General features: G+C 39.9%; 1 protein-coding gene across 1 annotated transcript in view; it reads right to left on the bottom strand.

Moving 5' to 3' along the window:
• The window catches only part of LOC128743147 (uncharacterized), a 19378-nt gene extending 8068 nt beyond the window's left edge, over positions 1-11310 (bottom strand). The window contains exons 1-2 of the mRNA XM_053839671.1: positions 11195-11310; positions 10826-11008 (exon numbers count right to left, since the gene is read on the bottom strand). Coding sequence (XP_053695646.1) covers positions 10826-11008; positions 11195-11243 — 232 coding nt within the window. The 5' untranslated portion in view covers positions 11244-11310. The remainder of the gene's footprint in view (positions 1-10825; positions 11009-11194) is intronic.
• Between the last annotated feature and the right edge of the window lie 3089 nt (positions 11311-14399).

Below are 14399 nucleotides of genomic sequence, written 5' to 3'. Positions count from 1 at the left end.
ATTTATCAGTATATTACATACACATGCATAGGTGTTCATGATAACATAGGTGGTGTTCATAAATGCATAACAGTCCCATGTGATTTTCGCCACTTTTGAGATAAGCCTGGGAATCTATACCTATAAAGAAGGATTTCTGTCTGTCTGTCTGTCTGTCTGTCTGTCTGTCTGTCCGTATGTTCCTTATAGAATCGAAAACTACTGAACCAATCGGCATGAAAATATGCATGTAGAGGTTTTTTGGGGCCAGAAAAGGTTTTAGTGATGGTTAGAAACCCCTCCCCCCACTAAGAGGGGGGGCTCCCATACAAATGAAACACAAATTTCTGCATAACTCGACAACTAATCAAGCAAATAGAACAAAATTTGGCATGTGGGTGTTTTCGGTGACAAGAAATTATTCTATGGTAAATTGAGACCCCTCCCCTCTTTATAAGGGGAATTATAACTCCTCTCCTCTTTAAAAGGGGGGGCTTCCATACAAATTTCCTCATAACTCGAGAACTAATCCAGCAATTGGAACCAAATTTGGCATGTGAAGGTTTTCGAGGGCAAGAATATTTTCTATAGTAAATTAGGACCCCTCCCCACTTTAAGAGGGGGGGCTCCTGTACCAAAGAAACACAATTTTCCTCATAACTCGAGAAGTAATTAAGCAAATGGAACCAAATTTGGCATGTGAAAGTTTTCGAGGGCAAGAATATTTTCTATGGTGAATAAGGACCCCTCCCCACTTTAAGAGGGGGGGCACCTATACAAACGAAATACAAATTTCCTCATAACTCGAGAATTAATCAAGCAAATGGAACCAAATTTGGCATGTGAAAGTTTTCTAGGGCACGAATATTTTCTATGGTGAATTAGAACCCCTCCCCATTTTAAGAGGGGGGGCTCCTATACAAATGAAATACAAATTTCCTCATAACTCGAGAACTAATCAAGCAAATGGAACCAAATTTGACACGTGGGTGTTTTTGGAGACAACATTTTTTTCTATGATGAATTGGGACCCCTCCCCGTTTTAGGAGGGGGGGATCCTATACACATGAAATACAAATTACCTCATAACTGAAGAACTAATCAAGCAAATGGAACAAAATTTGGCATGTAAAAGTTTTCGAGGGCAAGAATATTTTCTATGATGAATTGGGTCTCCTACCCACTTTAGGAGGGGGGCTCCTATACAAATGAAATTCAAATTTCCTCATAACTCGAGAACTAATCAAGCAAATAGAACCAAATTTGGCATGTGGAGGTTTCTGGAGGCTTTTCTATTCTGGAGGATTTACTATGGTGAACTAGGACCCCTCCCAACTTTAAGAGGGGGTGCTTCTACACAAATGAAATACAAATTTCCTCATAATTCGAGAACTAATCAAGCAAATGGAACCATATTTGGCATGTGGGTGTTTTTGGAGGCAACCATTTTTTCTATGATGAATTAGGACCCCTTACCTTTTTAAGAGGGGGGCTCTCATACGAACGAAATACAAATTTCCTCATAACTCTAGAACTAATCAAGCAAATGGAACCAAATTTGACATGTAAGTGGTTTTGGATGCAAGATTTTTTTCTATGGTGAATTGAGACCGCTCTCTTCTTTAGAAAGCGAGTTATGGCCCATCTCCCCTTTAAGAGGGTGGGCTTCCATACAAATGAAATGCAAATTTCCTCTTATCTCGAGAACTAATCAATCAAATGGAACCAAATTTGGCATGTGGGAGTTTTAGATGGCAGAAATTTTTTCTATGGTGAATTACGACCCCTTCCTCTTTTAAGAGGGGAGCTCCCATACAAATGAAATTCAAATTTCCTTATAACTTGAGAACTAATCAAGCAAATGGAACCAAATTTGGCATGTGGGAGATTTTGGAGTCTTGAATTTATTTTACGATAGTTAGAGACCTCTCACCCCTGTGGTAGGAGGATATGGACTCTCATACAAATAAAACAGAATTTTTTGCGAAACTCAAAAACTAATCGAACTCGAGAAATTCGAGACTCTTCCATAAAACATTAGTCAATACAAGACCACAAAAACTATCCATAGTAACACTAGATCATTCAGGACGAGACGGTCGCGAGTGTTGCCGGTGACCCGCCGTCGGAAGCGCCGCCCACTGGGGGGCTTGCAAAACTCGAGATTGTGACAAAGATCATCCGAGATTCATAATTTATGTACAACACAGGTTAATTTGTGGCAATACGAAGTTTGTCGGGTCAGCTAGTCTATACCTATAAAAAAGGATTTCTGTCTGTCTGTCTGTTCGTATGTTCTTTATAGAATCGAAAACTACTGAACCAATCGGCGTGAAAACTTGCATGTAGAGGTTTTCGGGGCCAGGAAAGGTTTTAGTGATGGTTACAGACCCCTCCCCCCACTAAGAGGGGGGGGGGGGCTCCCATACAAATGAAACACAAATTTCTGCATAACTCGAGAACTAATGAAGCAAATAGAACAAAATTTGGCATGTGGGTGTTTTCGGTGACAAGAATTTATTCTATGGTAAATTGAGACCCTCCCCTCTTTATAAGGGGAATTATAACTCCTCTCCCTTTTAAGGGAGGGGGGGCTTCCATACAAATTTCCTCATAACTCGAGAACTAATCAAGCAAATGGAACCAAATTTGGCATGTGAAGGTTTTCGAGGGCAAGAAAATTTTCTATGGTGAATTAGGACCCCTCCCCACTTTAAAAGGGGGGGCTCTTGTACAAATGAAATGCAAATTTCCTCATAATTCGAGAACTAATCAAGCAAATGGAACCATATTTGGCATATGGGTGTTTTTGTAGGCAAGAATATTTTCTATGATGAATTAGGACCTCTCCCCACTTTAGGAGGGGGGGGGGCTCTATACAACTGAAATACAAATTTCCTCATAACTCAAGAACTAATCAAGCAAATAGAACCAAATTTGGTTACCTGGGATGCTTTCATAGTTACGTAACTGCCAAAATGAATCATCTAAGGTTGAACTCCTCAGAAACTTACAAAACTCGAGATTGTGACAAAGATCATCCGCGATTCATGATTTATGTACAACACAGGTTAATTTGTGGCAATACGAAGTTTGTCGGGACAGCTAGTTATCTATAAATTGTTCATGCTTTCAATATTTCAAAGAGTAATGTTATGTTTGTTCCAAAAATTTCGAAAAAAAATTCCGAAGATATGTCCGGAACAGGTTCATATATATGAAACTTGAACATAGAAACACCTTGAATCATAACAAACCCGCCATGCGATATCTCCAAGTACTCGAAATTGCAAAACTAGATCATTGGTAGTCGTATAAAATGTTGAAGACATTATCGGTCACATCTGAACATGGGAATGTTCCAGATCGGGGATCAGTTTCTGTATTGAACTAAAATACAACATATGACATCTTTAAGCACTCAAAATGGCAAAAGTAGTTCATTTGTCGTCATATAAAGTGTCCAGGATTATATTGACCACAGCCGGAACGTTCCGAATACATCCAGGAAAACGGCCAGTTTCTAACTTAAACCAAACCCCAGTATGCGACCTCGCTCTTTACTCAAAATAACAAATCTATACCTATAAAGAAGGATTTCTGTCTGTCTGTCTGTCCGTATGTTCCTTATAGAATCGAAAACTACTGAACCAATCGGCATGAAAATATGCATGTAGAGGTTTCTTGGGGCCAGGAAAGGTTTTAGTGATGGTTAGAAACCCCTTCCCCCACTAAGAGGGGGGGCTTCCATGCAAATGAAACACAAATTTCTGCATAACTCGACAATTAATCAAGCAAATAGAACAAAATTTGGCATGTGGGTGTTTTCGGTTTATTCTATGGTAAATTGAGACCCCTCCCCTCTTTATAAGGGGAATTATAACTCCTCTCCTCTTTAAAAGGGGGGGCTTCCATACAAATTTCCTCATAACTCGCGAACTAATCAAGCAAATGGAACCAAATTCGGCATGTGAAGGTTTTCGAGGACAAGAATATTTTCTATAGTAAATTAGGACCCCTCCCCACTTTAAGACGGGGGGCTCCTGTACCAAAGAAACACAATTTTCCTCATAACTCCAGAAGTAATTAAGCAAATGGAACCAAATTTGGCATGTAGGTGTTTTTGGAGACAAAAATTTTTTCAATGATGAATTGGGACCCCTCCCCGTTTTAGGAGGGGGGGATCCTACACACATGAAATACAAATTTCCTCATAACTGAGGAACTAATCAAGCAAATGGAACAAAATTTGGCATGTGAAAGTTTTCGAGGGCAAGAATATTTTCTATGGTGAATAAGGACCCCTCCCCACTTTAAGAGGGGGGGCTCCTATACAAACGAAATACAAATTTCCTCATAACTCGAGAACTAATCAAGCAAATGGAACCAAATTTGGCACGTGGGTGTTTTTGCAGACAAATTTTTTTTCTATGATGAATTGGGACCCCTCCCCACTTTAGGAAGGGGGGCTCCTATACAAATGAAATGCAAATTTCCTCATACCTCGAGAATTAATCAAGCAAATGGAACCAAATTTGGCATGTAAAAGTTTTCTAGGGCATGAATATTTTCTAAGGTGAATTAGAACCCCTCCCCACTTTAAGAGGGGTGGGGCTCCTATACAAACGAAAAACAAATTTCCTCATAACTCGAGAACTAATCAAGCAAATGGAACCAAATTTGACACGTGGGTGTTTTTGGAGACAACAATTTTTTCTATGATGAACTGGGACCCCTCCTCACTTTAGGAGGGGGGGGGCTCCTATACAAATGAAATACAAATTTCCTCATAACTCGAGAGCTAATCAAGCAAATGAAACTAAATTTGGCATGTGGAGGTTTCTGGAGGCAAAAATATTTTCTATGGTGAATTAGGACCCCTCCCAACTTTAAGAGGGGGTGCTTCTACACAAATGAAATACAAATTTCCTCATAACTCTAGAACTAATCAAGCAAATGGAACCAAATTTGACATGTAAGTGGTTTTGGACGCAAGATTTTTTTCTATAGTGAATTGAGACCCCTCTCTTCTTTAGAAAGCGAGTTATGGCCCATCTCCCCTTTAAGAGGGTGGGCTTCCATACAAATGAAATGCAAATTTCCTCTTATCTCGAGAACTAATCAATCAAATGGAACCAAATTTGGCATGTGGGAGTTTTAGATGGCAGAAATTTTTCCTATGATGAATTACGACCCCTTCCCCTTTTAAGAGGGGAGCTCCCATACAAAAGAAATTCAAATTTCCTTATAACTAGAGAACTAATCAAGCAAATGGAACCAAATTTGGCATGTAGGAGATTTTGGAGTCTTGAATTTATTTTACGATAGTTAGAGACCTCTCACCCCTGTGGTAGGGGGATATGGACACTCATACAAATAAAACAGAAATTTTTGCGAAACTCAAAAACTAATCGAACTCGAGGAATTCGAGACTCTTCCATAAAACATTAGTCAATACAAGACCACAAAAACTATCTATAGTAACACTAGATCATTCAGGACGAGACGGTCGCGAGTGTTGCCGGCGACGCGCCGTCGGAAGCGCCGCCCACTAGGGGGCTTGCAAAACTCGAGATTGTGACAAAGATCATCCGAGATTCATGATTTATGTACAACACAGGTTAATTTGTGGCAATACGAAGTTTGTCGGGTCAGCTAGTTACAAATAAAAAGAAGACATTTTCTGATTTCTTTGAAATATTATACAAATTTATCAGTATATTACATAGACATGCATATATATTGATGATAACATGCATATATATTGATGATAACTACCAAAGTTTTATCAAAAAGTTGAGTTAAGTTCCGCAGGCGTGTCGAATTCTAACTCAAATGACAAATGAGATGGTATAACAAAGGTTCCTTTTACCAATAGGTGGATTAAATTGGGTTTTTACATTAGGGTATGTTGCTGCTTCCTCGTAATTGCCTATTCCCGTCCTATCCAACACAAATTATTAAAAATATCAGCGTTTTTTATGAATATTTTAGTTTGTTGACTATCATACGCGATCAATCAAAGTGAGCTGAGATTGATTTAAACGCCATTTTTCATTAAAGAATTCGTAGCAGCCAAATTTCCAACGTTTTTTCGTGCGACAAAGAAGAAAATGTCGACTAATCGTTTCAATTTCCGTCATTCATAAAATGAAAATAACTCACGCAACGCACTGTCGCTATTCTGCAGCCGGGAAAACTTGCGTGACCTGCAGAAATTTTGCAGAATAACATTTGTCATGCCGTCCTAAAAAATATATGCGTGCTAGCTTCGTAAACATTATTGAGATTTTTAGTTCGGACGATGAAAAATTTTGATTGACGGATTTTAAAACGGTACGACAAATTTAAGATATAAAGTCAGTTGCGTAATTTGAATAAAATGCTTTAATAATCGCTTTCTAGTGAATTCAAAGGGCATAGATCGGAAGGTAAGTGTGTTTAAGTCAAATCAGCAGCAGAACTTTTGGAGTATTCGTTAAATCCACCTATGAAATGATGAAAATTAGTGTGGCTTTCCTTATTACGACGGGAATTAGAAATAAACCCTACCTACCAAAAGCAAAACAAAATTGAAAAAAAAATACCATTTTTTGTCATTACATTGTTTTACAACTACATTACAACTTCCACTTCTGTTTGGTGCTAGAAGCGTTAAAACTCGTTTTTCGACTTTCGAGAAAAATATTTGACTCATGTCCAACAGATTATTTTTTTGTCCCCCGATTTTTAGAGCCAATTTCGAAGGGGAGGGATGACAAAAACTTTAAAAATAATTTGAAATGGCCTAAATTCTATATAAAAATTATTTCAATTTTTAAAATAGTTCATTAAAGAGTCATTCCGAAGAAGCATTGCGCTATCAGAAATGAAGTTTGGCTTCGTTTTAGATGGGCTACAGCCACATTAAAGGAAGCCCGATCAAAACATACCCCAACGAAGTTGATTGTTATTGGTCTCAAAATTGGTTCAAATACCTATTTTTGGTCTCTATGACGAGAATGTAAACGAAGACACGCCATGGACTAAGGCATCCAACACCCTTGAAACATCTATTGATTATCCATGCTCATTGATTTATATATTTATTTATTTTTCAATCAAGTATTATATGGTAGAAATGTATAAAAGTTTGCTTCACTTTTCTAGTAGGCTTATATATCTAATTATTATTTTGACCACAACAAAACTTTAAGGTTCAAAAACGCGTAATTGATTCCTAAGGTTTCACAAGCAATTTTTATGCTTAAAAATTGAAGTGATCATTCTTGTGTTCTTTGCGTTTGTCATAACAGAACGATAAATTGTCGTGAAAATTACTTTCGTTTTGAGCATGAAAACTGCTTTTGAAATGCAACCGTGACACCGCGATTGACCCCTAAGTCTCTTCAATTTGTTGAAGGTGGTATAAAATAAATAAAAAATAAAATAAAAATTACAGGATTATAATTAAAATTATAAGTCAGATTGTTCCATTTTTGAGACACACTATGGCATTGATGGGCTTTCGACAAAATTTGTGTTAGGGTAGAACAGGCTAGGGAAATCAAGCACGAAAATTTGTTCCATTTGTTCGAACATCCTGCCAAGCGAGCACACACTCGCTTCACAAGCAAGCAGAGAGTAGAAACACCGCTGCCACGTGTTTGCATGTCTAGCAAAATCTTACTTTGAGACAGCCTCGTTCCATGTTGAACATTGTGCACATCTTTTAACTCTTTCTCAACTCTCTATGTGCATGCTTTTGCTGTAGTTTGTTGTATGCATCACTCTCGATAGGTAGCGGGCGCACCCAAATGTAGTTCCTCTTTCTGTGCCAAACCAGGTAGAGCGCAAACATGGTTGGTACCGTTATGAACAAGGTATAAAAATGTAAAATTACCACATAGAAAGCGAACACACAGTAACGTGAATGTGTGGTTATACATGTGTGGTTGCCATTTCAATCGTCAGAAATTCTAAATTTTAAACCTTTATTATAATGCCTACACAACTTAGATGTTTTCTAAACTATTATTTATACACAATTTGGACAATTTGAATCGCATAAAATTAAAGCTAATGCATTATACTCCCAGCAAGTATGCAATTTAACAACTGTTTAGTGAAGTTGAACATAAAAATCACTTCGCTGCTGGCAGCATTGAATACTCGCCCTGCTAATGTTTGTGCCACTACATATCGATCAGCACGAACCTGCTCACACTCGTCTTGTGTACTCTACTGTGTTGGACTGATTTCAGCTCAGCGCTGAACCGATTGAACCGGAATTGAACAAAAACATATTTTCAAACTAGCAGCCGCGTAAAATATTTTAAAAACAAGGTAGATTTTTCAAGTATTACTCTTCTAGTGCGTCAGTCTTACAATCGTGAATGAAACTAAAGTATTTTTTTCTTATATTTTTATAAGCCATGGCCACCACTAACAGAGCGCTTCGATTGAATGCAAGGGAACGTTTCTTTAAGTTTATCCCGAAAGAGAAACTGTACGCTTGCTGCATTGGAAGTTGCGAGAGTAAAATGAAAGGATCGGAAAGCAGCATGAGAAGACACATAGTTCATCAGCATCCGAAGGTGGCAAGTCAAATTGGATTGACGGGATATATGAAAGCACGGCAGAAGGCAATGGAAGCTCAGAACAGTTCGAAACAGGAGAAACCCGTAATGAAATCAGTAGATTATGACCAATTTCTTACTGGGCTACTGGAGATGGTTGCTATTCATTCGGTTCCGCTCGATTTCTTCGACAGCAGCGCATTCGCCAAAACACTTGGCCCTGTGGCAAAAAATTTAGGCATCTCAGTTGAGAACGGATATATTTCTACCGCAATTTCGGTGGTCACAGCACAGCTCAGAAGCCTGATAACAGCTGAGTTGAAAGATAGAATGTTTAGTATCAAGTTCGACGTTGTATCCCACCGAAAGCGAAAATTATTAGCCATCAACGCGCAGTCCATCGATGAAGGCAAATTCATAACTAGAACTCTTTCCGTCGAAGACATGAGTGTCCCACAGTCACTGGATGTTGTTAGAAGTCGAATGGAATCTATCTTAGAGTCTTATCAAATAAACCTTTGTAATGTATATTCTTGGTCAGCGGACAACTATAAAGATATGGTAAAATGTGACTCCGAAAAGGTGGAAATGGTTCGAGTAAAAGCTGAGGATAGCAATGGTGACCCGCTTGGAAATATTACCTATGTTACTGTTGTTGAAAGCAACGACCCCAATTCTAACAATGCAGACATTGTAATGAAACCAAGTGCTGACATACAAGATTTATTCGACGAAGACACTGTCGATGGATTTTGCGAAACCGCAACTATTGAAGATGATTCAGTCACCGACCAGCTTCTTGAGTCGCTGGAAAATATGTTTTTATCTGACCAGGAACAATATTCGGGTGAAATAAAATGTGGCTTACAAGCATTGTCTTTTATAGTTAAGGACTCCTTAAATATACCCACTGAAGAAACGTTACTCGCAATTAGAGCAGTTGTTCGTGCCGCGAGACAACCCGAGCATCGAAAACTTTTCGAACTATCGAATATACCACTGCCCAAGTATGATGTACAAACACGCTGGGGGTCACTATGGAGTATGATTGAGAGTATTCATAAGTATAGATTATTTTATGAAGATATGGGGGTCAAAATAAAAGAACTCACGCTTACTTCAAATCAGTGGACGTTTATCGAAGAATTCATCGCCGCTTATGGGCCTATCTACAAGACAGCTGAATCTTGGCAGGCGGAAAATATGACGATGGGGGATGTTTATAAGGGCATTAAATTGTGTCAGTATAAGATAAAAAAGATTTCTCCTGACAATCGATTCGTAGAACCAATTTTACAAGCGTTGGAAGTTAGAATGAAGTCCCTCTTCGAAAACGAACTATTCCGGGTGGCTCTACTTTTTGATCCACGTTGGTGCTTTTTAGATTCGCCCTACTATCCGAAGGATGCGAAAATGCTGGCAATTGTGAGTAAATATTCTTTGATTAGTTCTTAAGTAGTGAATAACTAATATATTTAAAATATCTAGGATTATGCGATTAAAATCTCCAGTCTACTCAAAAGTATTAAAAATTACACGGCAGAACCAATTTGCAAAGAGGAAACTACTAGTGAACTAGTCCCCGAGGACGAGTTCGAAGCCATGCTGGAGGAAGAATGTCAAAACGAGTCAATGATGACAGACAACTCCCAGGCCGATCTCAAGTTGAAATTAATTCAGCTGGCAAATGCCAAAACGCGCAAGCCTATCGCAACCGATATTCTCATCTACTGGGAAGCTAAAAAACATGAGGATGCCGAACTGTACGAGCTGGCAATGGTTGCGCTGGGAGCGCCCGCCACGCAGGTTACCCTCAAACGGTGCAATGAGGCGATGAACATGCTCAAAGATAGGCAACGAATGGGCATGTCTTCACATACGATGGCCGACGTAATGACACTAAAGTTCAATCAGGATCTAGTTCAAAATGCGGTAGAGCGCTCCAGACAGTAGTTATAAAATTGAGATGATACATTTGTTTCTTTATAATGTAAGTTTTGAGTACACAACGGAAACGAAATACACAACTTTACGTACCCTTTACAAACCTTTATTTTCATCAACCAACGGCTTAAATTTTTAAAAGCAATATGACCATAAAACAAAAGAAAATGTTCTTGTCAAAATCTCTTGGTTGTAGGTATATAGATCAATTTATTTTAGCCCAAAATATTTGGGCTGACACTGAAAGCTTGAAAAGCAAATGGTCAAATAACAAAAAACCCAATTTGATCAATAATAGTAATTTTTCATCAGACAATCAGTATATTAATAGTCAGTGTACTTACAGATAAACCCTCTGGGGCTCTGTTGGACCACCTTCATGCAGAACGATCCGGGCATGTGCGACTCATCGCTGTTGCACTCGATGGCAATGTTTTGGGTCTTGTTGAAACCCTTGTAGGCTCCACAGTTGTCCACTCCCTTCGGATCCGTTTGCGAGGAACATTGATAGCAACGTACGGCTAACGCTAGCGGTCGTAAAAGAAAATCGTTCAATGCATTAGCGAGAGAGTATTCAAATTAGATTCGAACGAGGAAACTTGAAACAGGTCGGCACTTATGGGAGTGGCACCCAGGCAATTACGATTTACTACCTGTTTGCCAGTTAGCAAAGGCCATTTAGATCATTACATTTTTGGTAATTGATTACTCACCTGAACTAAATAATGCTGACAGAAGGACGAATAAGAGCGAGTGATTCATAATTACAGTGTTAAATTTATGAATCGCGATGAGATTCTTTAGTTATTAAACTAAATACTAAACAAACGCAAACAGAAAGCACAATGCTAAACCATGAATGTTTATAATAATCTCCTATGACTGCAGAGATGCCAGAGTTTTTTTTTGAAAAGAAATACAATATTTTTGCTTACAAATTCCGGCGATTCTGTCAATGTCAATTTCACGAAAGGTAATGACCAAAAGTGATGATGCGGTCTCAAAATCACGGATATTTTGTAATCTATATTGCCTTCCAATAATAGATTCTACCAACACTGACATTTTAAACAACAAGACTGTATAAATAAAATTATTGTATCTATTTACTTCATGCGTAACTTTTCAACAAATCTGAATATCTGGCAACCATGCTGTGTAGTGAGCAGGTGAGCAATGCAAAACGTCAAAGTGGTTTTGCTAGTTTTGTTTTTTTGTTGCTGACGTCATCGTTTGCTATAATTTCAATTTTGATTGCCATAAAAAACCAAATTCCATGGGCCTGACAAGCTAGCAATAACTTGGCACTTGTTAGTTGTTACTTAACTATAGGGAGATATTAATGTTACCAAACCGATTCTGTCGGACTAAATATTGCGATTCAACTGTAAAGGCCCAGACACAATGCATACGGATTTTACTACGTTGCGGCAATTTGACAGTTTTTCCATGGGTTTTCTGTCAAATATCCGCAACGTAATAAAATCCGTATGCATTGTGTTTGGGCCTTAAGCATTTTCAAATCGCGGTTATCTTCACAGTTGAACCAAATCTCAGAAAGATAAGCGCATGATTGTTTTACAGTAATTTAATAATGGAAAATTTACAACATTCGTTGTTTTCAATCAAAAATTTGCTACAAAACAAACATTTCGCTACCTATTTGAGTCAGACAAAGAACCGAAATTTTAGTTTAGCGTTTATATCGCGGTTATCTCTTGACTAAATCATGTTTACGTTTAATGAAACATGAATAAAGAACTGACTAACAAATCAATCGGACCGGCTGAAGAAGCAGACGAATCGCTCGCGCACAAATCGAAAATGGATGCTACTCTGTCGAACGTCCTTTGGAGACTGTTGAGGGCTCCGAACTTGCAGTAGTTCATATACGGTGGTGTGACATCCTCAGTATAGCAATATTTCGAAGGGATCTAAGCTGAAGAATTCATGGGCAGTCTGTTTTACCTCCCAAAGTGCCGGCGACTAACAATGCTTTAGATAGTTTAGATGTATCCCTCCGTGTGCCCAGGTGAATCAGCTGAAATCGGTTTTTGTTGTTCGGTAAATGGTATAGATTTCGCCAAGGCAACCGACGAACAGCAAAACGCAGAAAACGACGCTGAACGGATTCGATTTGTCCAGAGCTGTTGTGGTAGTTTGCTGGCAAAGGATGAACATGTGCATTACATAACCTCTGTTTATTAACTCCTATTCCTACCTCCACGAGGTGCCGGCTGAGGTACGCAACTTCGGTTGTCGTATGCTAACGGGAAAGGGGGCACAAAGGCTCCCGCCCACATTAAGATGGCAGCCCCATCAGCGGGATAAGGACCTTAGGTTAACAGCCTACTGTACCGGAACACAAAAAAGTTACCGAAAATTAAAGGAGGAATCTCTGGATTATTGGCAACGACCTTTAGCATGATAACACGGACACGAATCGGAACATGGAATATACAGACCCTTGCCCAGCAGGGCAAGCTGGCTCAACTTGCAAGGGAGCCGCCTGAAGCTTGAAATCCTGGGGCTGAGCGAGGTCCGCTGGCCGGGTACTGGCGAATACAGGACATCATCTGGGTGAAAATGGGTGAAAATGGAGGAAGATCGACGAGCGGAGAGAGGTGAAAGCCGGCATTGAGCGAGCGCGGACCAGATCGGCTAAGACAGCTGCCCGTCAACGATACCCCGAACTACAGAGGGCTGTTAAACGTGCTTGTAGGCGGGACAAGAGAGCCTGGACTAACTCCCTAGCCGAACAAGGAGAAACCGCCGCCGCCAATGGTGATATCCGTTTGTTGACCACAAAACCAGCAGCGTATGACGCCTACAGTTCGTCGAATTAATCGCGTCAACTCGGAGGCGCCATCGCTGGATGAAATTGTAGCAGCCATCAAGAAATATACCATAGAAAGAAATGAAATCCAATAGAGCGCCAGGGATAGACTGTATTTCAGCCGAAACGCTCAAACCTGACCCATCTTTGTCAGCCCAGATGATACATCAGCTTTTCAGCAATATATGGGAAACCGCAACTTTTCCGGTGGACTGGTTGCAGGGCATATTGGTCAAAGTCCCTAAGAAAGGAGACCTAACTGAATGCGGTAACTGGCGTGGCATCACGTTGCTCTGTATTACTCTCAAAGTACTCTGTAAGGTAATTCTCAACCGGATCCAGGAGCTACTCCGGCGGCAGCAAGCTGGATTCCGTGCTGGCCGATCATGTGTAGACCATATTACAACGCTCCGCATTATATTGGAGCAGATCAACGAATTCCAGGACTCTCTTCTGCTGGTGTTCGTTGACTTCGAAAAGGCGTTCGACCGACTCAACTACGAAAACATCTGGTGCGCACTTAGGCGTAGAGGAGTTCCAGATAAGCTAGTCCATCTCATCGAGGCTCAGTAGGAGGCGTTCTCGTGCAAGGTCTTGCACGACGGCGTCTTGTCCGACCCCATAAGGGTTACTACTGGCGTGAAACAGGGCTGCATTTTATCACCGCTTCTGCTTCTCTGTCTCTCGGTTTCTGTCTGTTATGGATGAGATATTAGTTGGAGCAATTGACAGTAGACCAAATCGAGGATTGCCTTGGAATCCTCTAACGATGGAGCAGCTAAATGACCTCGACCTAGCCGACGACATTGTCTTGCTCGCACAACGCCGAAACGATTTGCAGAGCAAGTTAGATTAGTTAGCTCCCAGGCACAGGGCTTCGACCGATCCTTTTTTTCTACCGCAGTCCCATCAACGCGCATTCAAGTTCACACCGTCCGTTTAGTGATGGAATACGAACGCTATGCATAACACAACTGGCAGTTTGCTCAGTCAAACGCCGATGGCACGCAGTAGTATGAACGCATTCTAACGCTGTTTAACATTTTCGTTTCGATCAAGTTGCCTTTACCGTTTGGAGCAGC

The sequence above is a fragment of the Sabethes cyaneus genome, chromosome 3 (assembly GCF_943734655.1).
Source record: "Sabethes cyaneus chromosome 3, idSabCyanKW18_F2, whole genome shotgun sequence".
Classification (NCBI taxonomy): Eukaryota; Metazoa; Arthropoda; class Insecta; order Diptera; family Culicidae; genus Sabethes; species Sabethes cyaneus.
The sequence above is the reverse complement of the archived record's forward strand: the minus strand, read 5'-3'. Positions and strand labels throughout refer to the sequence as shown.